General features: G+C 40.9%; 1 protein-coding gene across 4 annotated transcripts; it reads left to right on the top strand.

Moving 5' to 3' along the window:
* Positions 1-2,835: 2,835 nt before the first annotated feature.
* LOC116267601 (homeobox-leucine zipper protein HOX32) lies at positions 2,836-10,054 on the top strand. 4 transcript variants are annotated; one of them, XM_050075239.1, is made up of 18 exons: positions 2,836-3,535; positions 5,315-5,474; positions 5,701-5,810; positions 5,888-5,978; positions 6,059-6,154; positions 6,240-6,353; positions 6,463-6,546; positions 6,642-6,797; positions 6,891-6,965; positions 7,096-7,202; positions 7,308-7,500; positions 7,691-7,879; positions 8,005-8,085; positions 8,188-8,322; positions 8,408-8,754; positions 8,880-8,985; positions 9,080-9,229; positions 9,654-10,054. In XM_050075239.1, the coding sequence occupies exons 1-18, from the start codon at positions 3,324-3,326 to the stop codon at positions 9,798-9,800; spliced, it is 2,553 nt and encodes an 850-aa protein (XP_049931196.1). In that variant the 5' UTR covers positions 2,836-3,323; the 3' UTR covers positions 9,801-10,054. The 4 variants fall into 4 exon arrangements, with proteins under 4 accessions (XP_049931196.1, XP_049931195.1, XP_031505296.1 ...); XM_050075238.1 differs by having other exon boundaries at positions 2,837-3,535; positions 8,880-8,991; XM_031649436.2 differs by having other exon boundaries at positions 2,838-3,535; positions 8,429-8,754.
* The last annotated feature ends 16,813 nt before the right edge of the window (positions 10,055-26,867 follow it).

Here is a 26,867-nt window from a genome sequence, read left to right as displayed (position 1 = left end):
AAATAGAATGCTTTTCGGAACGAAAAGAAACAAAAAAAAACGAGGGCATTTTCGTCACTGTCGGAGAGAGAATGGGTGTTAAAAGCTTGAATTAAAAGGCTATCTGCTGGGGAAAGGGAGAGATTCTGGTGTTCCTCGTGAGTGGGTTTCTCTCTCTCTATGCCGATTAAAGAGAGAGAGCGTGTGCGCAGAGCGGAGCAGAGTGGAGACGGGCATTTTGCTTCGTTCTTGGAGCTCTCTGTCCTCCTCTTCAGACAAAGCACTGCTCTTTCTTTCTCTCTCTCTTTCAATGAGTCAAACATTTGGCAGAAACGGTGAAGCCTACCACAGTAGCAATATATCTGCCCTTCATTTTGAAAATAAAACCTTTTAATGGGTCAAGGCTGCCACCCAAAATTTAGAGGTCCGGGTCCAACTTTTTCCTATATATATATATATATATATATATATATAGAGAGTTTATGGATCCTATTATTTCGCCCACTCAACTTATCAAACTGCTCCGGTTAGATGGAGTTGACTGGAGGATTTTAACTTCAATGACTGTTGAATTCAACGTGATCTCGAGAAAAATAACAAGAAAAATGAAACGGATATTTGTGTCATCCAATATTAGTTTACATTTTTTTCCATTCAAACATCCATTTGCATGCATGTATATATATATATATATATTGTTTACTAATTATATAGTCTTAAATTATGCATCATAAATGATATTTTTTGCAACTGTCTTTCTGTGATTTAGGCACAATCTAATAAAACTCAATGATGAGTATACACGTAGCCTAGCCAAAAAACCATGAAAAACCTATAGATTAAATTTTGTGGACCCAAAATTTGATACTATAAATTCTTAAAACTTTCAATTTTTCTTTGCAACAACACAAAGAAACTTAGTTTAGCATATCCACCGTGCAAAGATGACACACACACACATATACATTTTTATTTTATTTGTACAAAGTAGGGCATTTTTTACAAATCTTATACAATTGAATTGTGTTGTACATACTCTCACTCTCTCTCTCTCTCTCTCTCTTTTTGGATTGTACAATTATGTCCTACCCAAAAACTTGTTACAACTAATGTATTTGGTATTTTTAGCACGTGTTCGTCACCAATGTACGCGTGTCTATTCTTAAAATGATTGATATTCATGTTGTTTCAATACATTTAATATTGGGTTTTATATTATTTAAATGTACACATAACGACGGATTAATACATTATTGTGAAACAGTTCACCTTCAATAACGACATCGACAACATTGGACTGTACTTGGCTTATAATGAGAAGAAGATAAACATGCCCTGTCCAATCTAACCGTTGCTGTTAAGAGTGGATTGAAACGGCTGATGTGCATTAATGGAGGCAAACCGATTCGACTCTACGATCGACTGAAGAGGTACAATGTGTTAATTTTAAAATATCATTTACTATATGAAAATATTTTTTTTCAATTAGAAAAAACTAACTTTTGTTGCTTATTTTCTTGCCGATGAATAGAATCTGACAACACTGATGACAACAGTTCACATATTTTTTGAAGAAACAAAGTCAAAACCAAATAAGAATAAAATCAAATAACTGAGATACAAGAAGGCAGATTATGATTTCCAAATGTGACATTTGAAATCCATGACATCACTCGCTATCATGTGCCTGTACATAGAAGGGTGAACCGGCATACTCATTATCCGAAACAACAACTACAAGTTTATGGCTTAAAGCCGCAAATCTTTGGGCTTAGGAAAAAGAAAACACAAATCCAAGGAAGAAAAGAAGAAGAAAACTGTCGCTTGCTTTTCTAAGTAAGTGGTTCGGCCACTTGCTAAGAAGATGCCATCACGAGACCGCGGAATGTGGTGCTTCCAGGGGTTTGTGCGTCTTTGCGCAGTCATGACAATATTCTGCCCCCGATTCTCTCTTAAACATTCCACTGTACCCGCGGCAGTCCTGTCTCCCATCCCCGGCAGCGGCATATCAGTCACTGCTCCGGGGCAGTATCGTCATTTGAAGGACTCCAAATTTAACGCGAAAATCAGAACAGATAGATCACCCCCCCCCCCACCCCCACGCAAAAAGAAGAAAAGAAACGAAAAAGACAGAAAAAGAAAAACAACTGCTGCCGCTGTCTGCCTGCCCTCCTCTTAAAAGCATCCCCCATTATTCTGCTGCAGGCGGGCAGCGGGGCGGGGCAGGGCAGGCCAGGCCTAGCTAGCCCAAGGCAGCGTCGTAAAATCTCCGAAATTTCTCCCAGGGCATTTACGCCCGCCCCTGTCCCTCCACCTGCCGTGCTGCTCCTCCTTAAAATGCGTGATGGCGTCTCCGTAAAAAACCGTCTCCGGCGGTGGCACTCAAGTAATTCCTCCTCAAGCCCCAGGAAAAAGGACGCAGATGGGGGAGGACACGCTCGTAAATTACGTTTCATTCCCGGGGCATTCCCTTCCATGCCGGTGGGCCACCAAGCCACCCACACCTGTGCTCGCCATCCTGACGTCTATAGCTGTGGACCTCCATTTTTCCATCGGCAAGGACAATTATGTAATTTTCTTCCGACATCTACGGCCACCTCCGACGCACACCGGCGTCAACACCAGCTTAAAAATAAGAGCTACGTGCGTAAGAAGAATAGAAGGGCGAGGGCTTTTCCGTACTTTTAAGGCTGATGTGTATAGACTGTGTCTGAAGGCGGAAGCTGTGCCCCAGGCAAGGAGGGGCAGTGAGGGTAAATTCAACAGTGTAGAGTGATGAGAGTATGGTAATTTCACTATAGCCACGCAAATTTTTCCCTCTCTCCGCCGTTCCCCTCTTTCTAAATACGCACCACTGCGCACGCGCTACAGTCTCTCTCTCTCTCTCTCTCTTCTCTTTCTCTCTGCAAGGTGGGTCGTATCCAAGGGAAGGGGGAGACACAGCAGAAAGTTTCCCCTTTTTCCACATCTCCATATAAGCCCCCCGATCACTGTCTAGGGTTTCCATTTTTCACTTCTCTTTCTTCTACAAGAGGAGCTCCAGATGATGGTGGGTCTGAAGAGTGAGCAGAGGGCTTGGCATTAGGGTGATGTGGGAAAGAGGGGGCTCTCTCGACAGAGAGCGCCTGCATTTTCTGTTCCTTGTCTGTTTTTAACGGCACCCAACCCCGGGGAGAAGGAGTCTTTCTCCTTCCCCTCCTCTTTCAAAGAAAGAGAGAGAGAGAGAGGGTGCAAAAGAAGGGCCTTTTCCTCTTTCTTGTGGTTGTCGTGGTGGCACCTGTTTCCCTGAAGGTTTTCTCTTTGGTGGGTGGGAGGGTCTTTTATTGAGCTAGGGTGTGGTGGTGATGGCTCTCTGCGTTCAGAAGGAAGGGAAGAACAGCCAGATGGACAGCAGCAAGTACGTGAGATACACTCCTGAGCAGGTGGAGGCGTTGGAGAGGGTATATTCTGAGTGCCCCAAACCTAGCTCGTTGAGGAGGCAACAGTTAATCAGGGAGTGCCCCATTCTGGCAAATATTGAGCCCAAGCAGATCAAAGTTTGGTTTCAGAACAGGAGGTACATGAGAGATGAAATATGGGGTTTGGAGGCGATACATGCTTTTAGATTTGGCCTATAGTCTCTCTCTCTCTCTCTCTCTCTAGAGTTTCTATAGGTACAAGGACAAGTTTCTTAAGAAAAAATGTGTTTTTTCTATCATTTTTTTCTTGGTTTGGATTTATCTGAAACTTTTCTACTAGCTTGTGTCTTTAAACAGGTTTTACCAGATGGTGGCGGTTTCGTTAGTCTTTTAGGTGTTTGTCTTCTTTTTCCTTTGTGTCCATGGACTCTCAGACATCGTTTTGATGTCTGGTTGCTGCAGTTTGGAGGTTTGAATCTCCTCTTATATGTTGATCGTTGGAGTCTATTCTTTTTTTTTTTTTCATTTTTGCTTTTCGATATTTCTATCTCCAAATGTTGGCAACCCTTAGGCGAGAGACATGCTTTATATATTCAGCTCGGTCTTCGATTGAATGTTGTTTTATCCGTCCCTCCGAATGGATGCTGTTCAAAATATTTCTTCTATATTAGTTTTTGGCGTTCCCTTTTGACTTGTGGACTATCTAGTACGCAAATCTTGATCCCTTATCACCACTATCTTGGCATGCTTGCTGAAGTTCCGATGACAGAGGATACTAAATATTCCTACACGATTTTCTGTCACTCATTTCTTTTTCCTTTTTTGAACCTTTACTCTGAAACATATCTTCTTTGTATGTATTTATGGTTTGGCGGGTATGTCGGTAAACCTATGTTTTCCAGTAGCGATTTCCAGGAGTGATGGTAGCCATTTCAATAGCTTGTTATATTTATTGGTTTTTTGTGTTTTGACTTCTGCGTTACCTAACGTCTTCGTTACCTATTTTGTGGGATACCTGTCTAAATGATTGAGATGCATTGGTTCTTGAAAGTAAATGTGTCCAAACCTTGTTGACCTAACCGTTTAGGGAAAGATTGTTTTACACATTTTGTGGTTTGTTTTTCATAGAAGGCTTCCGTTTTATATCCTCCCGTGGTCATTTACCATTTGTTTTCTTTCGGGATTTGTATAAAGGTATTTTTAGATCTTGGATAGTCGTGATGCCGTTTTCCAAAACCGAAATGGTCTCTGGTTAGTGTCTGTCTCTTTTCTGATCTTTAATGAGTCTTTGGATGTTTTTTCTTGTCCTCTTCCCTTGATTGTTTCGTGCAGTGCTTTGAATTTTTGCTTTTGTTTTTTTCCTTCTTTTATTCACTTCTTTACCCGCTAGCTCACTTCTCTAAACGTACAGCATTTAATAATCTGTCTACCTGAGGATTAACGATGCGTGTTGTTCCTTTTTGAACAATATGCCTCGTGTGTTTTTTCGCGGTCATTCGTTATGCCTAGTTCTATGGCTTCTTTTCCTTTCTTATAAAGTTGGCCCTTTTTTTTCCCAGTCGCTTGCTTCATTTTCTCCTACTTCCTGATTTTTAGTAGATTTTCCATATTCTCCTTCGATTTTTGATCAAGTCATGTTCTTGTTTTTCTTTTTGTATTCTTTTTTTGGGCGTGAACATTTGGCATTCTTTGTGTCCTCGCGATTTGCTTAACGTTCTTTGTATAAGCAATCATCCTTCTACCTTCGGTGTTGGATGGTTCATTTTCCCAAGGCTGAGGACGGGTGTATTTTTGACACTTTCGTCATTTCCTGACCCCGTCGTGGACATAATAAAAAGCTTTTGTTATTTTTTCCTACGTGGGATAAATTCATGCCTAGTCTAGTCTTGCAGTGGGGATGTAATTTGTCATAACTTGTTTCTTCTCTGTTGTATTAGGTGCCGCGAGAAGCAGCGGAAGGAAGCATCTCGATTGCAGACTGTGAATCGGAAGCTGACCGCAATGAACAAGTTGTTGATGGAGGAGAATGATCGTCTGCAGAAGCAAGTCTCTCAGTTGGTGTACGAAAATGGCTACATGAGGCAGCAGTTGCAGAATGTATGTAAAACGTTCCCGAAATGTTTTTGGTCTATTACTTTTTCCAACTTGTGAATGTTCGTGACATCTCTTCTCTTAATCTCTCCTTTTTCCATTAGGCAGTGAGTGCATTATCTCCATTATGACCTTCTGTCTCCCGTCATAGACCATTTTACCTTTATTCTCTTTAGCTCTCTCCTTCTCCTTCTCTCTCTCTCTCTCTGCTAAAATTGCTTCTTGTTTGTAGGCTTCTGTAACAACCACTGATACTAGCTGTGAATCTGTGGTTACAAGCGGTCAGCATCAGCAGAACCCTACTCCCCAGCATCCTCCGAGGGATGCAAACAACCCAGCAGGGTAAGATGTACCAACTTTGTTAGTCCTGATACTGTGCTTGAAACCTTTCACTCTGACCATGTTTATTTTTTGGTCAGACTCCTGTCTATTGCAGAGGACACCTTGGCAGAGTTCCTTCCGAAGGCTACTGGAACTACTGTCGACTGGGTCCAGATGCTTGGGATGAAGGTATGCTCCATTATGTTTTTTTTTTCTGTGTACTTGTCTGATTTTTGATCTTGTCATCTAACTATTTGATTGGTTGATAGCCTGGTCCGGATTCTATTGGCATTGTTGCTGTTTCACACAATTGCAGCGGTGTGGCAGCACGTGCCTGCGGTCTTGTGAGTTTAGAACCTCCTAAGGTACCGTGTTGTTGTGATCCATTTTTTTAGGCCATGTACCTGTTTTATGAGAGTAATTCATATGGTTATTTAAACATGATTACAGGTTGCTGAAATACTCAAGGATCGCTTGTCTTGGTTCCGTGATTGTCGCTCTCTTGATGTATTGAGTGTTCTCCCAACAGGAAATGGAGGGACCATAGAACTGATATATATGCAGGTGAATATTTAGTTATGTCATTTTCTTTCTTTATTGATTTATGTATTTGCAATGTCCTATTCTCTCTTTTATCCAGTAGTCTAATCTCCGATATCTTGATCATGATCAGACTTACGCTCCTACAACACTTGCATCTGCACGTGACTTTTGGACATTGAGATATACAACTGGTTTGGAGGACGGCAGCCTTGTGGTATGAAGATCCATAAATACCCTATATCAAACTAAAATGCCTTTGACAATATGTCAATTTTTTATGTAATTTACTGTTCTAATCTATTTATGCAGGTGTGTGAAAGATCTCTGACGTCTTCGATTGGTGGTCCATCTGGACCTACCACCCCAAATTTTGTTAGAGCTGAAGTACTTCCTAGTGGTTGCCTTATCCGTCCATGTGAAGGTGGAGGTTCCATAATTCACATAGTAGATCACGTTGATTTGGATGTGAGTTCCTCTGACTATTCCTGATTACCCCTTGATTCTTCTTTTTTCATGCTCTGAATGGTTGTCTGTTGACCTTTCATATCTATGATGCAGGCTTGGAGTGTACCTGAAGTGCTTCGACCACTGTATGAATCATCCAAAATCCTTGCACAGAAAATGACCCTGGCTGTAGGCAACCTGTTCCTGCTTTATTTCTGCATAATTCTGTGCATATGCATTACATGCTAACCTGCTGTCAGATGTTCACCTGTGTGTCTGTATTTGTGATATTATTTGTAATATTGATTGGTTTTGATAGGCATTGCGTCACATAAGGCAAGTAGCACATGAAGCCAGTGGTGAAGTTGCTTATGGTAGCGGTCATCAGCCAGCTGTTCTTAGGACTTTTAGTCAGAGATTGAGCAGGTGAAGCCATTTTTCAGGAGCTGATCTTTCTCCTTCTGAGATTTGTTTCTCTGAAATGTGCTGTTTTTTTTCTGTTTCCTTATATGAGTACCAAATTGGTTTCAGGGGATTTAATGATGCGGTAAATGGGTTTGCTGATGATGGTTGGTCCCTAATGAATAGTGATGGTGTGGAGGATGTGACCATTGTTGTGAATTCTTCTCCTGGCAAACTTCTTGGTGGTCATCTGACCTCTTGTGCTGCATTTTGTGCTCCTGGCGGTGGTGTCCTCTGTGCAAAGGCTTCTATGCTGCTACAGGTATATACTGTGTGACTTACGACTTTTGTCAGCTTTAGATATCCTGCTTGTTCGTTTGGCTACATTATGTTCTATATACTTGTGGGCTTTTATTTTTTGATTTCCAAAATATTGTTCTCCCTACTTGTGGTTTTTTATTTCTTGATATTCTGGGTTTTGAAAGTAACTGTTTATAATTGGTGTTTTGTAGAATGTTCCCCCAGCACTGCTTGTTCGTTTTCTGAGAGAGCACCGTTCAGAATGGGCTGATTGTGGCATTGATGCCTTCTCTGCTGCTTCTCTGAAAGGCAGTCCTTATAGTATTGCTGGGTCAAGGTTTGGAAGATTTGCTGGTGGTCAGGTTGCTCTGCCTCTTGCCCAAACACTGGAACGGGAAGAAGTACACCTCTTTTTCTTACTTGAGTTAAATGCAGCACGAATCCTATTATTGCCCTGTACTCCTGTCTATTGTTTTTTATCATTTTTTTGCTGATCCCGTCTGGATTTGACTGTTTCAAATTACAGCTACTGGAGGTAATCCGCTTAGAGAGTCATGGCTTCACTCACGATGATGGAGTTTTACCAAGAGACATGTACTTGTTGCAGGTAATTGTTACTGGAAAGAGCACCTGCCCTTTCTTTTGTTAATGAAGAAGCCATGCCCTCTTCAGTCATGGTGATCTTTTTTTCCCTTTTCCTTCTCTTTAGCTTTGCAGTGGAGTTGATGAGAATGCAGTTGGAGCCTGTGCCCAGCTTGTATTTGCTCCTATCGACGAGTCATTTGCTGATGATGCTCCGTTACTTCCTTCTGGGTTTCGAGTTATTCCACTGGAGTCTAAATCAGTTGAGTGGAAACTTTTTGCACTCTTGTTTAACCAGTTTCGATCTCATGAGATCCAATTTTAGGCCATGTAACTAAGCTGTGCAGCTAAATTGTCCTTTGTTTCAGGACATTCCTACTGGTAATCGTACTCTTGATTTAGCATCTTCTCTTGAAGTTGGTTCTGGTGTCACGCGACCCTGTGCTGATGCTACCACAAATGAATATAATCTGAGATCAGTCCTCACAATTGCTTTCCAATTCACATATGAGAACCACTTGAGGGACAATGTGGCTGCAATGGCTCGGCAGTATGTACGCAGTGTAATTGCATCAGTTCAGAGGGTTGCAATGGCGATAGCTCCATCTAGATTGAGTCCACATATTGCCTCCAAAACACCTCCTGGTTCTCCTGAGGCTCTCACACTTGCAAGATGGATTTCCCGCAGCTACCGGTACTTGATCTCTCACTCAAGTATCCTGTTTGACATTATTTTTCACCTTCCAGTGTTATTTTTTTCTGACTTGTACATCTATAACTATATATATGTATATATTTGTGTGTGAACTTTCTTTTAAGATTGCACACTGGAATGGAACTTTTCCGAGCTGATTGCCAAGCAAGTGAATCTGTGCTGAAACTGATGTGGTATCACAGCGATGCCATCATGTGCTGCTCTATGAAGGCAAGTGTAAGTAGTCTGTTTCTAGTGGCCAACTGTTTTTCAGTGTTCATGGTTTTTTCTTGTTCACTCTCGTTTGTAAATTTGGAACTTCCAGGCATCCCCTGTTTTCACGTTTGCCAATCAGGGAGGCCTTGACATGTTAGAGACAACCTTGGTCGCTCTTCAGGACATAATGCTTGATAAAGTTCTCGATGAGAATGGCAGGAAGGCTCTATGCTCTGAGTTCCCAAAAGTCATGCAACAGGTACATGTCATTTAATATCGTTTAGGATTTTCATAAACTTTCTAAACTTTTCCTAGCTGGCTATTTATCTCACATTGGGAGGTAAGACGTAATGAGCCCTTGTAAATTATTTCACTGTCTAGTGTCACGCTGATGGTGGCCAGTCCTGATTCATAACATTTTCTTTACTTCAATGTATTGTGTTCCATCCGTATTGTTTTGACTGGGACATTCCATCCCAGTAATGGTTGCTTTCATTACCAAGGACCTTGTTTGTCTGTGTTGTGCTATCCTAAACGATGTTTTCTAACAAATTAGTATTGCACGTGTTAAATAATAATGGTTATTATAACATCCATTTCTTGCGGGCCAGGTGGTGTTTTTATTGTCTTATGCGCGAGGTCACCCATAACTGCCTGATGGTTGAGTTTTTGAATTCTTGCAGGGTTTTGCATACCTGCCTGCCGGGATCTGCACGTCGAGCATGGGCAGGCCTGTCTCCTACGAACAGGCCGTAGCATGGAAGGTTTTGAACGAGGAAGAATGCCCTCACTGCTTTGCCTTTATGTTCGTCAACTGGTCATTCGTCTGACAAGTTGTCTTTGTTGGTTGGCAAAATTTTGAAAGTAGCTTGTGAACTGACTCTTTTGGGCCTTTCGGTTTTCTTCTTTTTTGTTTCCTAAACATCAGTATGGTGATGACTGTTAGACCATGGTTGTTGTCATATTGATATCCTCTCCCGCATACTATTTAGATTTTGCTTTGTGGGTTGTTAGAGGATATGAAGTATACTGCGTCATATACAATGTTATGTCATCTATTTTGGGTATTTTTGGTTCTGTTTCATTTCGATGTTTTTATCTCCGTTTGTTATTTTTCGGGATGTTAAATTTTAGCTGGCGAATAGCTATCAGAATGTCTCTTGTCGACTGTGACGAAAAGTTGCGACATGGCATGGTCATTATGCTTTTTTGGTTTTTCCGGTTATCGGTTTTCTTTTACATGACCATATGCTTTTTGGTCTCGGCTTATTCTTCTGGGACGTGTATGGGATGCGTAATTTGCTTTTTCGATTAGCTCAGAATTCACGTGGATGAAGTGTAATCAACGTACCTGCATTCGTTGGGGATTACACGGTTCTCTAATACTAAGAATCTCCGTAAATTTTGTGGTAAGTTTTTTAAAAATTTTAAAAATGAAACCGACAAATAGAATTAAAAAAATGGGAAAATTAATAAAGAAAAAATAAATGTGAAAAAACGCCAAAAACATGGTTCATTTCTTTTCTGTTTTGGTGTCTTTTTTAGAAAATGGGTTTTTTCGGCATATCGATTTTTCTCTCTATAAGAAGGGACTTTTTCGAAAAAAATGGATAATGTTGATAACTACTAACGTAATTTAACGTTTGTGTCGGAGAATATAAGTTTTCTAAACCATAAGAGGGCTTAATATTTGTCATTGAAAAATGTCACTGAAAGAGTTGAATTATATGTGGTATTGGTAGTGTGTTGGGTTTACATTGACTGTCTAAATGACTTAATGGAGGGTTTACATTGATGACGAATCTGCATCCCATCAACAGAAAAAGAATGACAGCCAAGTTATGTTGCGAACCGGCCTCTGGTGCCGGCAACTTTGGGAACAAGTTGAGCAACAAACTAGACTGGGGTTTTGCTGCTTTTGGAGTTATTTTTGAATGTTCAAACGTTTTGAAATTTCGAACACATAGTCTGTCCCAAGTCCATTTTTGGCTTGCACTCATTTAGAATCCCCTGCAAAAAACTAAAGTGCGTGATTCACAATCTATCTACGGCTTGAGTGCTAGTGCGCTCATCCGACAACCCACCACCCATGTGGAGTGGAGACCTTTATCACTTACGCGTCTCTACTTGAGCCATTCTTTCACCCGAAGTCGTTGAGAAAAGGATTATATTTAACATGTCAAACAAACCTGGTTATTATAAACAAAAGTTTATGTATTCAAGAAGTTAAATAGAAATACAATTGAATCAACTGATAGGATTCTGGCTCCTGGTAGGTTGATCCTGCTGCAATTCTGTAGCAATCAGCTGATTTGGTCAATATTCAAGACTCACAGGCAACATTGTGAAACATAATGTAACCCATATTAGTTGTGTTCAAACATACGTAAGGATAGCACATTTAACTTTTAAATATTAGATATTCGCTAAAAATTTTAAACACTGAAAAGAAACAATAAAAAATTTAGACATAGGAAAATTTTCTCCCCATGAGCATGAATTGCATAAACATAACAATATAACAAGTAAATGCTGCCTATGCTAGCAACAAAATCCATGATTTCATTAGAAAAAGAAGAAATAACAAGCTAATTTACTCTTAGTGCTTAGACAGTTACACAAATAAGTTTTTACTTATGTACGACATACCCCTGGGAATATTTAAATAACTTAAAGACGATGAAACTTGAACCTTTTTCCAAACCTTCGGAAACAAATATAGACTCTTATACACCACGGAAGTTTGGTGCAATTAGTAATTAGTTTAATGAAATCAACCCTATATTTTATTTTTATAACATCAAGTGGAATGCACCATTTGTTGACTGGTGCATAAGCATGATGGATCACAGCAGGTGAAACTGGTTAAGCAAGAGAAACTGGTTATAAGCACATGACATAGCACCTGTACACATGCCCTTATGCATGACAAATGGGAACACATGACATGCACCAGAGACTCTGCATGGTGCAAACCTGTGTTTATAAGTACCTCCTTTTTCTTTTTCTTTTTTTCCTTTATGGGGATAAATTCTGAGGACACCCAAAAGGAAAAAACAATTAAAGACGATGCTGGCTTTGAAATAGAAAATAGAAAGACCTAAATAGATAGGTTTTCTTTTCCTTTTCTTTTTTCATTTATGTCTTGGCTTCCAAATTTTGTTTTCATGGTAGTTGAGTACTTGAGTTTTGGATTTGGATTTGAGATAACATGGGGTGTCTATGAAATGTGAAGCACTACAGGCACAATCCATTTTCATTTGGATAAACCAATTGAAGTAGGTTTAGATGACAAGATCACATAATAAATGCACAATGCCTACACCAAATAAAAATATAAAGGAAACGCAAGAGAATCAAATATGTCAAATTATATTTCAGAAAGTTATCAAAGTTAATAGGCAACATCTCATTACACATTGGATTTTCATGAAAGGCCTATCACCTTCACTTTGCAATGTTGTCTTCACAAGGCTACATTTTACTAAAGACTTTATGGTAAATTAGTTATCTCTAAGCTCACTCTTTAAACAGCCGACATATTAGCAGCTTAATGTCTGTTGGGAGGAGACTTATGAGTGGATTTGCCTTCAACTTTACTTAAATCATAATAATAAATTTGAAAAGCACAAAAAGCTACCCTGTTTTAAACCATACCTGAACATTTCAATATTGTCAAATCACACCTACCTTTTTTCAATAATACTAAAAAACCTATAAGATAATTTTCTATCAGAATAATTGTTCAATCAGTAAGGTTACCTTTTCACTCTAGTGCACTCAATTCCCTAACACTATGTTGAGTTGTCGATTGAAAAAACTTAAATTAAAAATGAAAAAGAAAGAGGGAAGAAAAGTAGAAGCGGACCAACAAGTCAATAAATGCAAGCACAATCAAAAGTTCATTCATCTAATGGATATATAATAAATGGAGCTACTAACAAGTCCTTGTCACAACAATTCCTGCTGCTGAATGATGGCACTCATGTCATCCACTTCTTGTAATTTTCTAATCAAAGCATTATCAATTTAATGTCACAATGAAGAGTTGATCTAAGGATGTGATCGTTGTAGTTGTGGTACATAGTTCATGGAGTTTCAAGTCCCATCTCTATAATATAATATGTCAAATAACAAAATGTGACATGTATTTAACAATTTTGAGCTCATGCATGGGAGATGACAAGTAACACATTCTAAGCATGCGATCCAATTCACTAACAAATTAACTGACTATGCATTTACCCCCTTTCTCATCTTTCTAAGCAAAATGTTTTCTTTGAAAGTATAAAACTTATTAGAAACAAATAGAGAGAGAAGGGGGTTCCATTCAGTAGTATAATCCTGCACAGAGACATTGTGAGACCAAAGAAAACGTTACTTATGCCAAAGCTTTTATATACCTAATTTTATATAAATGTGTAATACATTTCTCAATTCCTGCCCTTGTAAATTTACCGTATATGAGAAAGAAACACAGCTAATGCACCCACGCCCGGATCCTACCTATCACAACCTACTTCTGCGACATCTTTAAACAGGTTATATTTGGTTTAACCCTGTCCTAAATGCTGAAGCTAATGAATTTCGGATTGTATTCCATAATTATACAGTGCATCCATATATTATCTGATGCAAGTCTGCCGAAGGTAAGAACTCCTCAATCTTTATTGAGCAAAAAATAAAATGTACAAAATAAACACGGACCTTGGGCCCGGGCAATAGTACTGTTGGGGCAAGCATTCATATATAATCAATAATTGTAGAAGTCCTAAAAATATCCACAAACGAGGGTCCAATAGGCTGGAGCTTGCTTCAGGGCCACCTAAAAGAATATGAATAGACATATAAGAACATTGTATATAACATAAACATGTAAAATATTACATAATACATATACACTGTATTATTTGTATATCCAATATAAAACGTACAATTGTATATGTATATACACATATACATATATATAATATTATAATGTAATACATACGTATATATGTATATTGTATAGTATATATGATATCTTATATTATACTATATCTATACTGTATATATATAACATGCACGTGTATAATGACCTAAAAGGCCATTATATATCAATTATATATTATATAGTATATATTATATATACTTATATATTATGTACTTATATAATATTACCATAATAATTATATCATACATAGGAATATAGCATTAGTATGAAAAATTGCATGGTGACTCTATCCTTTTAGAGTCACCCAGCCAACTAATAAGCACTATCCCATCTAACTTGGGCATTTTCATCATTTAACCAGAGTCATCGTTGGATGACCTTGGTTAGATGGCCGGGTGACTCTAGATAATCAGAGTCATCCTTCACTCACTCACTCTAGATAACCTGCCCCAAACACCAATCGTTACACCATTAATGAACTGAAGGAGCCCTAACGGTTTTCCCCTTCTTTTCTTGAAAAACAAGTTTCCTTTTTCCACCTTCATCTTTTATATATGATTCTCCTTAGAGCTTTTCGATAACGGATCCTTTATTTGCTTCATCTATTTGTTCATCTGCCTTAGCAGAAAGCGAGTTATCCAATCCTATCCAATAAGAAGAGAATAACCAAGACCAATAGGAATGACTTGTCCTTCCTTCCCGAAATCGATGAAGCTTTTCTTGCTACTGCTCCACTGGACTGATAGAACCATACTGTAGTATGAGGAAAAGGATACACTTTTCATCTTTCCCATGACTTCTCCTTTCTGCCTTTGATGGTTAGTAAGCTTTCACAGTGTTGTCTAGAAGGATTATGAAATGAATGAGGCTCACGAGTAGGGATAGTGATGAGAGAGTATATGGGGAGTGGATCTTGAAACCAGCTTTCTTTCTTGAATGTTGGTTCCGGTCTACCCGCACCACCCAATCCTTAGATGTCAGTGCCCAATACCTGACTAATGTAATGCTTGATCTCTCTCGTTCGTTTCAGTAGCAGGATCAGAGGTCGGCTATCCGACGATTCCCTAGCTACAACCTCTCCCAATGGAAGGAACGAGGGGCTCTATGTGCGAAGACTTTCTTCGCCCAATCTCTCCACAGCCGAAGCCCCGAAGCCCCAGTGGGGCGTAGAAAGTCAGGGCGGAAGACGGGAGGAGCGGGATCAGCATCTGAACAAGAGCAAATCCATACCCAGTTCCATATCCTGAAAGCTGATATGTCTCCCAATCTCATGGGGGAAAAGAGCACAGAGCCAGAGGTTTAGAAGGTGGCAGAGAAAGTAGGAGCGTAGGCAGCTGAGTGAGTTTACTCACTTCTAGCAAGCAGAACGATTCATGGCTGGGGGCATATACGAATGGCTTCAGAGACCACTAGAGCCAGTGGATTTTGTGCTTCCTCTTTCTTTCCAATCCCTAGCCCCACAGATTATCCACCGCCAAATTTGATCTTTGCTACTGGTTCCCTAGTTGGCATGCTCCATGGCCCTTGTGTTCAGAGAAGTATCATGAAGGCACTATGGAACCATGGAAAACTAGATCAATCAGATAAAGTTTGCGTATGCTACCAGCTACTGCTTTCTCTGCTCTGGGTTCTGCTACTCGGTGCGTCTCGAACGCTTGAATGAACTCCCAATTGGATTTGCTTTCGGAGCCATGGAAGCTCGTGTTGGTTCTTCAACGTGTGCCTCAATTGGATAAACTACTTCTTTCAATGCAAGTTCTCTTGCTAGCATCTAGCTGTTACCAGAAGAAGATACGTTTCTAGAGAATCTACTATTGGATCAACTGAAACCCTTGTGGGATTAACCTTTGCCTCACCACTATGAAGCCTATGATGATGCCTATGTCTTTGACAGACCCCTGTCTCCTCCTATATAGAGATATATGCATGGATCGATCTTTTTGTTGCTAGGCTGTCAAGTTCCATCTATTATGCTTGATTATAGGGGAAAGGCGGGTAGAAAAGACAACTGTTGCCCAGTGGAGTCAAGTTATGAAAGCATAGCTTGTCTAGTTGGGTTGCAGATGAACTTCCCTGCTATGATTAAACTGAAGAAAACAAATGAGGCAAAGCTAGTCGATCGCCTTCTCCCGATAGAATGTCCTTGCTCCTCCACTCGGAAAAAAGGACAAGAATCTCACTGCAACTCGGGATCGTTTTGCACTGTTTTGCAAGACCAGTACAGAACCTACTCATGACACCCTTCTTTATGGACTTGAGCAACAACGCTCAGGTGAACATATTATTTCTTGGTAAGAAAGATCAAGTATGCCTCCCCCGATAAAGAAAGAACATAAAGGAGATTTGGAAAAATGAGAAAGAACAAACAAGGGATTGAAAACGTGAAACATCTCTTGGAAAGAGACGAAGGCTATGAATGTCTTTAAATGCCATCCACCCAGTAGGAAAATTCAACCTCCGCATCAAGTACTACCTCTTCAAAAAAGAGTTTGGCATCTTGCCTCCCTTAATAACTACGAAGAGAGAACCAAGAAAGGCTGACGAGGCAACCTGCCCTCTGATTATGAGAGAGTCTATTAAAAGAAGGAATGGTCAGCCACAGTGGGTAAGAGAGACTAATACTGGTGAGGCACAAAGAGATCCTCATTCTCCATAATCAGAATGACGGCATCAAGTAGGAGGCGGAATAAAAAAATTGAACGAAATATCGAGTAGGTAGAAAGAAAGGACTTTCTTTATTCATTGACAAGAATAGTTAACATTTCATTTCCATTGTTCATCCGTATAGGCAGCAATCGTGCCTTATCGATGAAAGGAAAAATTCCACTAGGTGGCAATGACATGAGTAAGAGTAAAAATAGGAGGCCAATAGCCATTTTCGATTCCCGCCCAACCTGCAAAATCAGACCAGACCATGAAAGGACCCATCCAACCGACTGTCAATAAGAATTCCTTCTATCCATCTCAGATCAGCTTGGAAGGAAGAACTACGTGGCTTTAACAATGAATATGAATATTCACTAATGTGATGGGTGTCAATTACCAAAAACGACTCGACCACTAATGCCGTCCATCGGGACAATCTTGTGCTCGAAGGGATGCGAAGAAGATTGGAAACCACTCTCGTCACACGGATTCCAACCCTGCTGCCCATGCATGATAGTTATGGTAAGAACTGTTGGGATTTCTCCCCATATCGCATATACAAGACCAAACGTATATACTCTAAAACAGGATCATGCTCATGCTAAATCATTGAAATAAACGAAACCTTAAACTGAAGCGGAAGCATACCTGAATCCATCTGTTCTGGTGCACGGGAAGATCGCAGCAGGGTCTTCCAGGGTACGTGCGGTGCGCGTGAGGTCTCTCTCAGATGGGAAAGAGAAAACCCTAGAAAAACCAAAAGCAACTGTTCGCACGACCCCAGGGACCACTACCATTATATAATGAGGACAATTACAGATTCAACCCATCAAAGAGTTCGTAATTGCGTACTGGTATCTATACATTTCAAAATTACCCCATACCATCTAAAATGACGTAATATCCCAAAATGCAATCACTTAAACGGATATTTACGTTAAGATAGCCATAATGTCTGAAATTCCTCATAGACATATGCCGGCCCACCAAATGATCTTACAATCTCCCACTTGGGCCAAATATGTCTTAATACATTCAGACATTACATAAAACCTTAGGAGCTCATAATTGCTATCTTATAAACGTCATTTCACCAATCTCGTCCATGACCATATCAATACAAAACCAAAGCGGCTTTCGCTATAATAAAATTAGCTAAACCTTCAATAATCACAAATGTTAACATAATCAATGACATAGATCTGATATGAATGTATAGCATGAGAATTACATGTAATGTGATTACAACATGTCTATTCTCAACTGGTCCAACTTTAAAACCTTATGGAGATCAAAACATAAACACAGAATGGAACCAAAGAACTTTAAACTTTATTCTGCAGAAAACTGAATATGTGTCCATACATAAGAGCAAACAAAATACAAACTCCCACTAAACCAGCACATCATCCAAGGATAACACCCCCATATGAACAACATGTTCGTGAAAGACCTTATGTGTTAAACCCTTGCTAAGCGGATCTGCAATCATAGAGTTTGTCCTAATATACTCTAAAGACACCTGACCATTTTGTATCCCCTCTTTAACAGTCCAAAAACTTAATGTCGATGTGCTTCGACTTTGACAAACTGTGGCTGTTATAAGAGTACATGACTGCTGAATTATTGTCACACAACAACCTTAGTGGTATTTCTATACCATACATAATGCGCAGCCTCGTGACAAAATTCTGCAATCACAAAACCTGATTGAATGCCATTATCTTGGCACCCAGCAAAGTCAGAATCTGAATACCTAATGATCTTCCACTGGTCTGACTTCCTGTATGTGAGCATAAAATCTTATGTTCTTTTTAAGTACCTCAAAACTCTTTTGGCTGCTTTCCAATGACCCATACCAGGATCACTTAAGTATCTGCCTAACATTCCAATGATAAATGCAATATCCAAACGAGTACAAACCTGAACATACATAAGACTTCCCACAACAGACAAATAGGGAATCCTTTCCATTTCTTTAGATTCGATTTTACTTTTAGGGCACTGTTTGAGACTAAACTTGTCTCCTTTAGCAACTGGAGTCTTTCATGGTTTACAATCCTTCATGTCATATCGCTGAAGCACCTTATCAATGTAGGTCTTTTGTGATGATCCAAGAATACCCCGAGAACGATCTCGAAATATTTGGATCCCCAATACAAAAGATGCACAACCAAGATCCTTCATGTCAAACTTTGTTGACTAAAAATCTTAGTTTCATGCAATATGCCAACATCATTACTTGCCAACAATATATCATCGACATATAAAACCAGAAAAATAAATTTACCCCTACTGAACTTATGGTACACACATTCATCAACCATATTGGTCTCAAAGCCAAATGAAACTATAGCTTGATGAAATTTGTAATACCATTGACGGGAAGCTTGCTTTAGCCCATAGATGGATTTCTTAAGTTTGCAAACCATTTTCTTTGCATTTCCTGAAGCAAAGTTTTCTGGTTGCACCATATATATCGTTTCATCAATGTCTCCATTTAGAAACGCTGTCTTAACATCCATCTGATGCAGCTCTAAGTCAAAATGAGCCACAAGTGTCATTATGGTCCTAAAAGAGTCTTTCGACGAAACTGGAGAGAAAGTCTCTGTATAATCAATGCCTTCCTTTTGAGTAAAGCCCTTTGCAACAAGACGTGTTTTATACCTTTCGATGTTTCCTAATGAATCCCTCTTGGTTTTAAATATCCATTTACAACCAATGGGTTTCACACCTTCAAGCAAAGGAACAACATCCCATACGTCATTGTCCATCATGGACTTTATTTCCTCATTCATGGCATCCATCCACTCAAGAGATTTAGAACTCTTTATTGCTTGCTGGAGGTTGACAGGATCATCCTCCATTAAGCCCATATCAACATCATGTTCTTGGAGATAGACAAAATCATTTGAAATTGTATTTCTCCTCTCTCTAGTGGATCTCCTCAGTGGCACCTCTACTTGATTTTCTTGAGGTTGTTGAGTTTGTTCTTCAGTATGGAGATCGACATCATTGCCTTCTTCTGAATAGAGTGGACTCAGGTCCCTCTTCAAAGGCAATGCTTCTAACCTGATCACCTCCCCAACTCAATATCCTCAAAGAAATGGGCATTTCTCTTTTCAAAGAAAGACTTACTGAATGGATTATAAAACTTATAACCCCTTAATGATTGTTCATTTTCCCTTTATACATACAATGCAAACATTAAAGTCTGCAAAATCAAGGGACTCAAGAATTCCTTTTGACATAAGCCTTTATATTCTCTTTTCAGAGATATGTCCTAAGCGCCAATGCCACAACATAATAGAATTCTAATTTGCTAATTTTACTTTTAGTACCACTAGATGTAACATGCAAGATTTCTTTATATGAAGCAACCATATCAAGCAAATAAAGGTTATCGCTACTAGACAAAGAACCAGTGACAATCAAATTTGAGTGCAGAAACAACTTAAATTTACTTCCTCCAAATGAACAATAATAACCAAACTTGTTCAATGAGGAAATAGGAACCAAATTCCATCTAAAAGACGGTACCACATAAGTTTCTGTCAAATTCAAATAGCAACCAGTCTTTAACACTAACCAAAAATCTGCTATGGCTTCAACCTTCGCCTTCTTGCCATCGCCCTCATAGATGAATCTTTCAGCATCAATTGGCGTCCGACAATTTAGGCAGCCTTGCATAGACACTATGTGAGTAGTAACACCGAATCTACCCACGAAGTGTTTCTGGGTACTGAAGTTAAATTAACCTCAAAACAAACCAAAGTGAGAAGTGTACCCTCCATTTCACGCCATGCGTGATACTCAGTACAATCCTCCTTCATATGACCTTCACCCTTGCAAAAGAAGCAGCCTGATAGGCCTTCCTTATGCTTCTTCTGTTTCTTAACGGATGATTGGTCAACTGCAACTTCATTAACAGTCTTTCTTTTCTTACTCGAAAAAAAAATCGAATCATTTAACTCAGGAATAGTACTCAAAATTTGCAAATATCATATAAGCAGAACTCACTGTACAAAGAACAAACCAAAGCATGCTCACAATCAACAACATGTACAAAGATAAAACAACAAATATAAATTAATTTAAACACAATGGCCCAAAACTCATCACAAGGTACCGGTGCAACATTAATATCCAATCTTTGGATTGAAATATTAACTACAAGTGGCATTCTTGGTCAACAATGAATATAGATAATTAACCCTGTCAAACAACGAGCCTATCTTTGGATTGACTCGCTATTCACATGGAAACCTGAAAAATTATCACATATTCATTGCCCTATATACTTAAACCTGACCAAACAACAATCCTCCTTTGGGCTGATCATTGTCCGCATGGATCAAGTATACTATCATCTAATGTTTAAAACAAGAAAATTCGTACAACAGAGGTCACTTTGGCGACATAAAGTACAAACATACTCATTTCAAACAACAGACATGGCCAAAGATCAAAATTCATAATCCAAACATTCATCTAAAGTACACCCATAAATTTAAAAAACATGCAAAACATGATACATGAATTAAAATTTACATATAAAATTGTCATTCATTGAATCTAAAACCAAATGATTCAATGACGTGACACATACAAAATTGCCTTACATTGATTCCAAACCAAAATGTTCCAATAAAAGAGGCCCAAAAGTGTCCAAAATTTTATAAACCGATACCATAATTGTGCTTAAGTGAGTCAAGAACCACTGAATCGGCCTTAAAGTGACCCGTATTGTTCTTAAACTACAACAAAAAACACCCACATGCCCCTAAATAGGGCTGAACCGGTCAAAAAATTGGACGTACCGGTCAAAAATAGACCGTATCGGTTCCAAAACGCAATGAACCGGTCTGAAAATGCCCGCATCGGTTTGAAAATCAACTTAATCGGTTCTGAAATGCTAGAATCGGTTCCAAAACTGAATGAACCGGTCCCAAAATGGTCCTAATCGGATCTGAAAAGTCCGAACCGGTCCCTAGAAGGTGAGAACCGGTTCCAAAAGGGTACGAACCGGTTTGAAAACCAACTGAACCGGTCCATAAAAGATCTGAATCGGTCCCAAAATGTCTGAACCGGTTCAGAATCGATTTGAATCGGTCTGAAACTGAATGAACCGGTTCGATTCTTTTCAAAACCGGTTTGATAATAACGAACCGTTTCTATAAAATTAAACTGCATGGATACGGGTCGGGTCCGACATGACCCGACCCGGCCCAAAAACTCAGCGTGCGGGCGCGCGGGCGAGCGCGGCAAAATGTTTTTTTTTTTTTTTTAAATCTGATGGATCTGAATCGGGTCTGCAAGACCCGACCCGGTCCGACCCGCTGCCTACCGCGCGTGGTTCGCACGCCGCTGCTCCACCGTTGGCCTGCCGAACGGTGGAACTCCACCGGCAGGCCTCCGGAGAGCTTGGGTCGGCGCCGGCAGGTGCCGCACGGCGCCGTCCGGCGACGGCTAAGTCGCCGGCAGGTCTATGACCGGCCGTCGCCCTCTAGCAGTGCCCTAATTTCTCAGTTTTTTGCCCCTTTTCTGATTTCCGCCCCTATCGACTGGAATGGGCGGCTGAAACGGCAGCGGGCAGGCCGCGGGTGGGCACCGGTGGGTCGCACGGCTCCGCCCGGCAACGGCGAACCCGCCGGTGGCCTCCCTCCCCAGTCGTCGCCCATCAACGGAAGGCCAACGCCTTCCATCGTCTCCCTGCCTTCGCCTTTTCCCTTCCTCTTGTTTTCTTCTTTCATGGCTGCGAAGGAGACGCCGACGGCACCGACAGGCCACCCACGGCGTGGGTGGCCGCAGGCAGCGACGCGCCCCAACGGCCGGAGACCCGCCATCGCCCAACGGCGACAGACGCCCCCGATCCTGTCGTCCCCTTCTACGCTGCAACGGAAGCCCGACGGCTTCCGTCGCACGCCCTCAACACAATTTTTTTTTTTTTGAAAAATTTGGAGCTGAAGAACCAAACGAGGAACATCCGAACGGGAAACGACGCACAAAATCATCAACAATCAACGATTTAACGAAGAACATAGGCTCTGATACCAAATGTTGGGATTTCTCCCCATATCGCATATACAAGACCAAACGTATATACCCTAAAACAGGATCATGCTCATGCTAAATCATTGAAATAAACGAAACCTTAAACTGAAGCGGAAGCGTACCTGAATCCATCTGTTCTGGTGCACGGGAAGATCGCAGCAGGGTCTTCCAGGGTACGTGCGGTGCGCGTGAGGTCTCTCTCAGATGGGGAAGAGAAAACCCTAGAAAAACCAAAAGCAACTGTTCGCACGACCCCAGGGACCACTACCATTATATAATGAGGACAATTACAGATTCAACCCATCAAAGAGTCCGTAATTGCGTACTGGTATCTATACATTTCAAAATTACCCCATACCATCTAAAATGACGTAATATCCCAAAATGCAATCACTTAAGCGGATATTTACGTTAAGACAGCCATAATGTCTGAAATTCCTCATAGACATATGCCGGCCCACCAAATGATCTTACAAGAACTGAATGGATCTATGAGGTTGCCTATTTTTTTGAGAGAGGCGTTTGAATCAAGGCAACCGCCCATTCTACCGGACCAAAGGCTGCCCGCCCGGATGAAGTGTGTATGATTCATGCCATGTGATGAACCAATGACGATCTTTGAGAATAATTAGGAGACGGTTGCTAATTCGGACGAGATACAAAATGAGACAAAGCAAAACGGCACTTAGACAATTCACTTTGAGTACAGGGAAGTCCTCCGGGAGGAATTCCTTTGGGTGAATTACGGTTTTTCACCGAGGGAGTGAGTCAAAGCAATTGCTGTGAAGAATTGATCTGAAACGAAGCACTTTGTTTGTGGGCCTTGTAGAAAGGATCGAATATGAGCACAGTAATGTTAAAAAGAAATTACTCTTTTTCATGATAATTTTGCTTATGTTCTCTCTTTATTATTCTGTTTCTATAGATCATATTGCCTTTGCGATGGAGGATGAGTCGGTGGCTTCTGTCGCATCCAACTCCGTAAGAGAGCGGGGAGCAGCCAGATAGAGGGGAGTAGTAGTGGGTGGACATCTTTCGACGAAGGTGTCATAGATGAATAAGCAAGGAGCGGAGAGGGTGAAATTATCCCCCGAAACCCCTGTAGGGCTCACGGAGGACGAGGAAAGACGCCTGACAGCATCGAAGGAGTATAAGCGTGTCGATAAACATAGCTGGTGGAACTGATCGTCAACAAGGCCAGCAAAGTCCTTGAGCATCAGGGGGATTTAAATCCATGATCCAAAGGACATATGACGAGGGGTTGATATCTACCTCACCGATGTATGGGATAAAGAGCCGACCGCAAGGCTGCAAACTTTGAAAGACATTGTGAGTGCAGAAGAAAACCCCAATAGTCGCATATGGCGAGATCTCGTCAAGGAGATCAATAAACTGGATAAAGGCCACTGGTGATGCCAAAGTCTGTCTAGTAGCCAACGTCTGCTATCATTCTCTCTCTTATTTGGTTGGCTGGCCCTCGTCCGTCCGGTTGGTACTCCTTAATGGAAAAGACGCGCAACTTGTATTCATTGGTTGGTTTGTTTGTCCCAAAAAGGTTGATCACCTTTGATCCACTCACATCACACCTGGTGTTGAGGTCAACTATATGCCTGCATCAATCACTAGAGGAACTTCTGCAACGTGCTTCTTCTCCTTTGCAGCGCTACTCTCACCACCACAGCTCTTTTTTAGCCTCTTTGGTGCCTACCCTACCACTTCCCTTTCTCTTGGGCTATCCAAATCAATATCCTTATCAGACAAGGTTACTCTGGCACCTCACATCTCAAAGAGGTCATTTCTGATATTGACAGCAACCTTTGTCTCATATTCATAAGCAGCCACCTCCTTTGCCCCAAAGAAGTCACTACCGCCAAATTCCACTACCATACCAACATTGTCTGTATCGAGAGCAAAACAGTATGTGTGGTGTCGTACCGGCCTCATAGTGTTGGTTTTTTTGTTTTTCCTCCTTGTGGTTGGTTAGGTCAGGTTAGTCTATCATCCTTTCGGTGAGAACGTCAAAATGCCTTCTGAAGGTCGATCAAAGATCGAGAGGTTAGAGTGTAATTCTCTGAGCACCTCAAGGAGAAGTCTAACTGTTGGCAAAACCAACTCTATACTCTTCTCTTTTACTCACTTTAGCAAGGTATGTTCGACGCTTGGCCTGTAAAGGTGGACAATGTAGCTACCAGTGAATGACCATTCATATTAATTATAGTAGGAGTCTCGTCCCTCACTCGCTCTATGAATATGATGGATGGTTTCTTTCCACTCATTGGATGATGACGTTCCACACATCTTGCTGTCACTGTTTTATATATGGCACTCACTGTCTCTTCAACGTCAAAGCACTCACAAAGCTGGGTCAAAGCACTCGCTCTTTAAAGGAAGCAATGTCATGTCCTAGCAAAGTGAACATTAGGGCTTTGCACAAAGCACTTGCAAAGTGAACAAAGAGTGGCACAAAGCACTCGCAACTTTGAATTGTTGACAAACAAGACAATGGATCCTTCTTTTAATGAGAGGAAAAAGGAGGACGACTAGTGGTCAGTAATTTATCCGCTACTCATAAAGAAGGGACATATAGGGGTGTTACGTGGAGCTTGACCTTGCCCTCGTGAATATGGGAGGCGGGACGGGAATGGATCAAGATGGGGAGGCTGCGGAGGTCTTATTGATGGAGGGTGCACTCACCCCTACCAACTCTTGTATATTTCCATCCTCACACAAGCTAGATCCACGGAGCCAGATCTGCTGCTGAATCGGCTTTTAAGCAATGATCGGGCATAAGTCAAATAGAAAGACCACACAAATCTGATTTCCATGATTATGCTCACTTAGAGGCAGCAACGGAAGCCATGGGAGAAGAATGTCCTTGATAATCGACGCTCCATATGGAAACAGGCATATTCTTTCAAGCACCCTGCTCCACTCCACCTTGAACGACTTTGTGAGTCAAATGAGCAACCTGCCACACGCATTTTGCGATCAAACCACTGTGTTTGAGGTCAATGACTAGATAGCCAAGGTTAGATGGAAGGCCATTCTATTGATAGAATGAAATAAATGCACAATGCTGGGAGCAGGGACCATCACTCTGGAGATAGCGACAATGACTTTGCTTGACCCAAAAAGCAAGATAACATACATTTGTTCCTTCGAAAGTAAGGATGAAAGGGGTTGGAGCAGAAGGAAGATCTATAGTTAGTTTAGTGAATCTCCCACTCATGCTCGGTTGGAGCAAGCAACATCCACCCAAACACCTTGGTTGGTGCTTATTAAAGCAAAGGGCGTTTCCATTTTGTCTTTTCCCAAAGCTTCATGACTCCCCCATAACAAAGGTGGACAATGTAGCTACGAGTGAATGACCATTCATATTAGATACAGTAACAGCCTCGTCCAAATCGTGAGGTCTGCTTGACATAACTCTGTTTCGCAATCCATCACGCAACCCATGCACAAACTTGTCTGCTCTAGCTTCATCTGTGGTGTAGATGTACGGGCAATACGCTTCCAAGTGTCGATATTTAGTAACATATTCTTCCAAACTCAAATGATTTTGCTGCAATTCTAGAAACTCTTGCATCTTCTTGTTTCTAGCATGCACTGGAAAGTAAGTGCTGAAGAAAGAATTCTTGAACTGCTTCAATGGGATCGACCATTGGCCTGCAAACCGGATCTCATGGGTCAATTGCCACCATTTCTTGGCATCACCTTTCAACAGATAAGAGTCATAGTTCACCTTGTCTCCTTCTAGCATCTTCAGAAGCTCAAAGATGCGTTTAATCTCTCCAATCCATTCCTCTGCCTTGTCTGGACTGCTATCTTTAGTAAAGACAGGTGACTGCATTGACATAAACTGTTTGAATGACACTGTTGTTGCTTTCTCCTTAGATGATGCGGTGGTGTCTCCTGTAGGAGAGGCATGGTTCCTCTGATTACTGACCATTGGCTGTACAAGGGAAGTTAGTGTCTACAAAGTCGTCAGCAGTATAGTCTGCTGATCCACAGGTGGAGTCTACCTTGGTGGGGATTGGGCACCCATACTAGTCTGGGCGTTCTGTTGCCCTGATGTACTATCATCCACTGGGGTACGTGCATCCGAATGGGCCAAACTTGGCTCTCTTTGTGCCTCTGTAGGTGGCCTAGCTCACTTTTTACCCCTACGTTGGTACTCCATCTGTACAAACAAGAACCTTCATTCTCAAAGTTCTATGACCAATATTTCAAATCAAATCACAAACGTGCATCAACAGAATGTCTC

The sequence above is a fragment of the Nymphaea colorata genome, chromosome 14 (genome assembly GCF_008831285.2).
Source record: "Nymphaea colorata isolate Beijing-Zhang1983 chromosome 14, ASM883128v2, whole genome shotgun sequence".
Classification (NCBI taxonomy): Eukaryota; Viridiplantae; Streptophyta; class Magnoliopsida; order Nymphaeales; family Nymphaeaceae; genus Nymphaea; species Nymphaea colorata.
Note: the sequence above shows the minus strand (reverse complement) of the source record. Positions and strands in the feature narration are given on the sequence as shown.

Excerpts from the sequence above, each read along its gene's own strand:
- LOC116267601 (XM_050075238.1), top strand. The coding sequence starts at position 3,324 with ATGGCTCTCTGCGTTCAGAAGGAAGGGAAGAACAGCCAGATGGACAGC. Across the intron at positions 6,155-6,239 it reads TGAGTTTAGAACCTCCTAAG|GTTGCTGAAATACTCAAGGA; the intron begins GTACCGTGTTGT and ends ACATGATTACAG. Across the intron at positions 8,323-8,407 it reads TTCCACTGGAGTCTAAATCA|CTAAATTGTCCTTTGTTTCA; the intron begins GTTGAGTGGAAA and ends TAAGCTGTGCAG.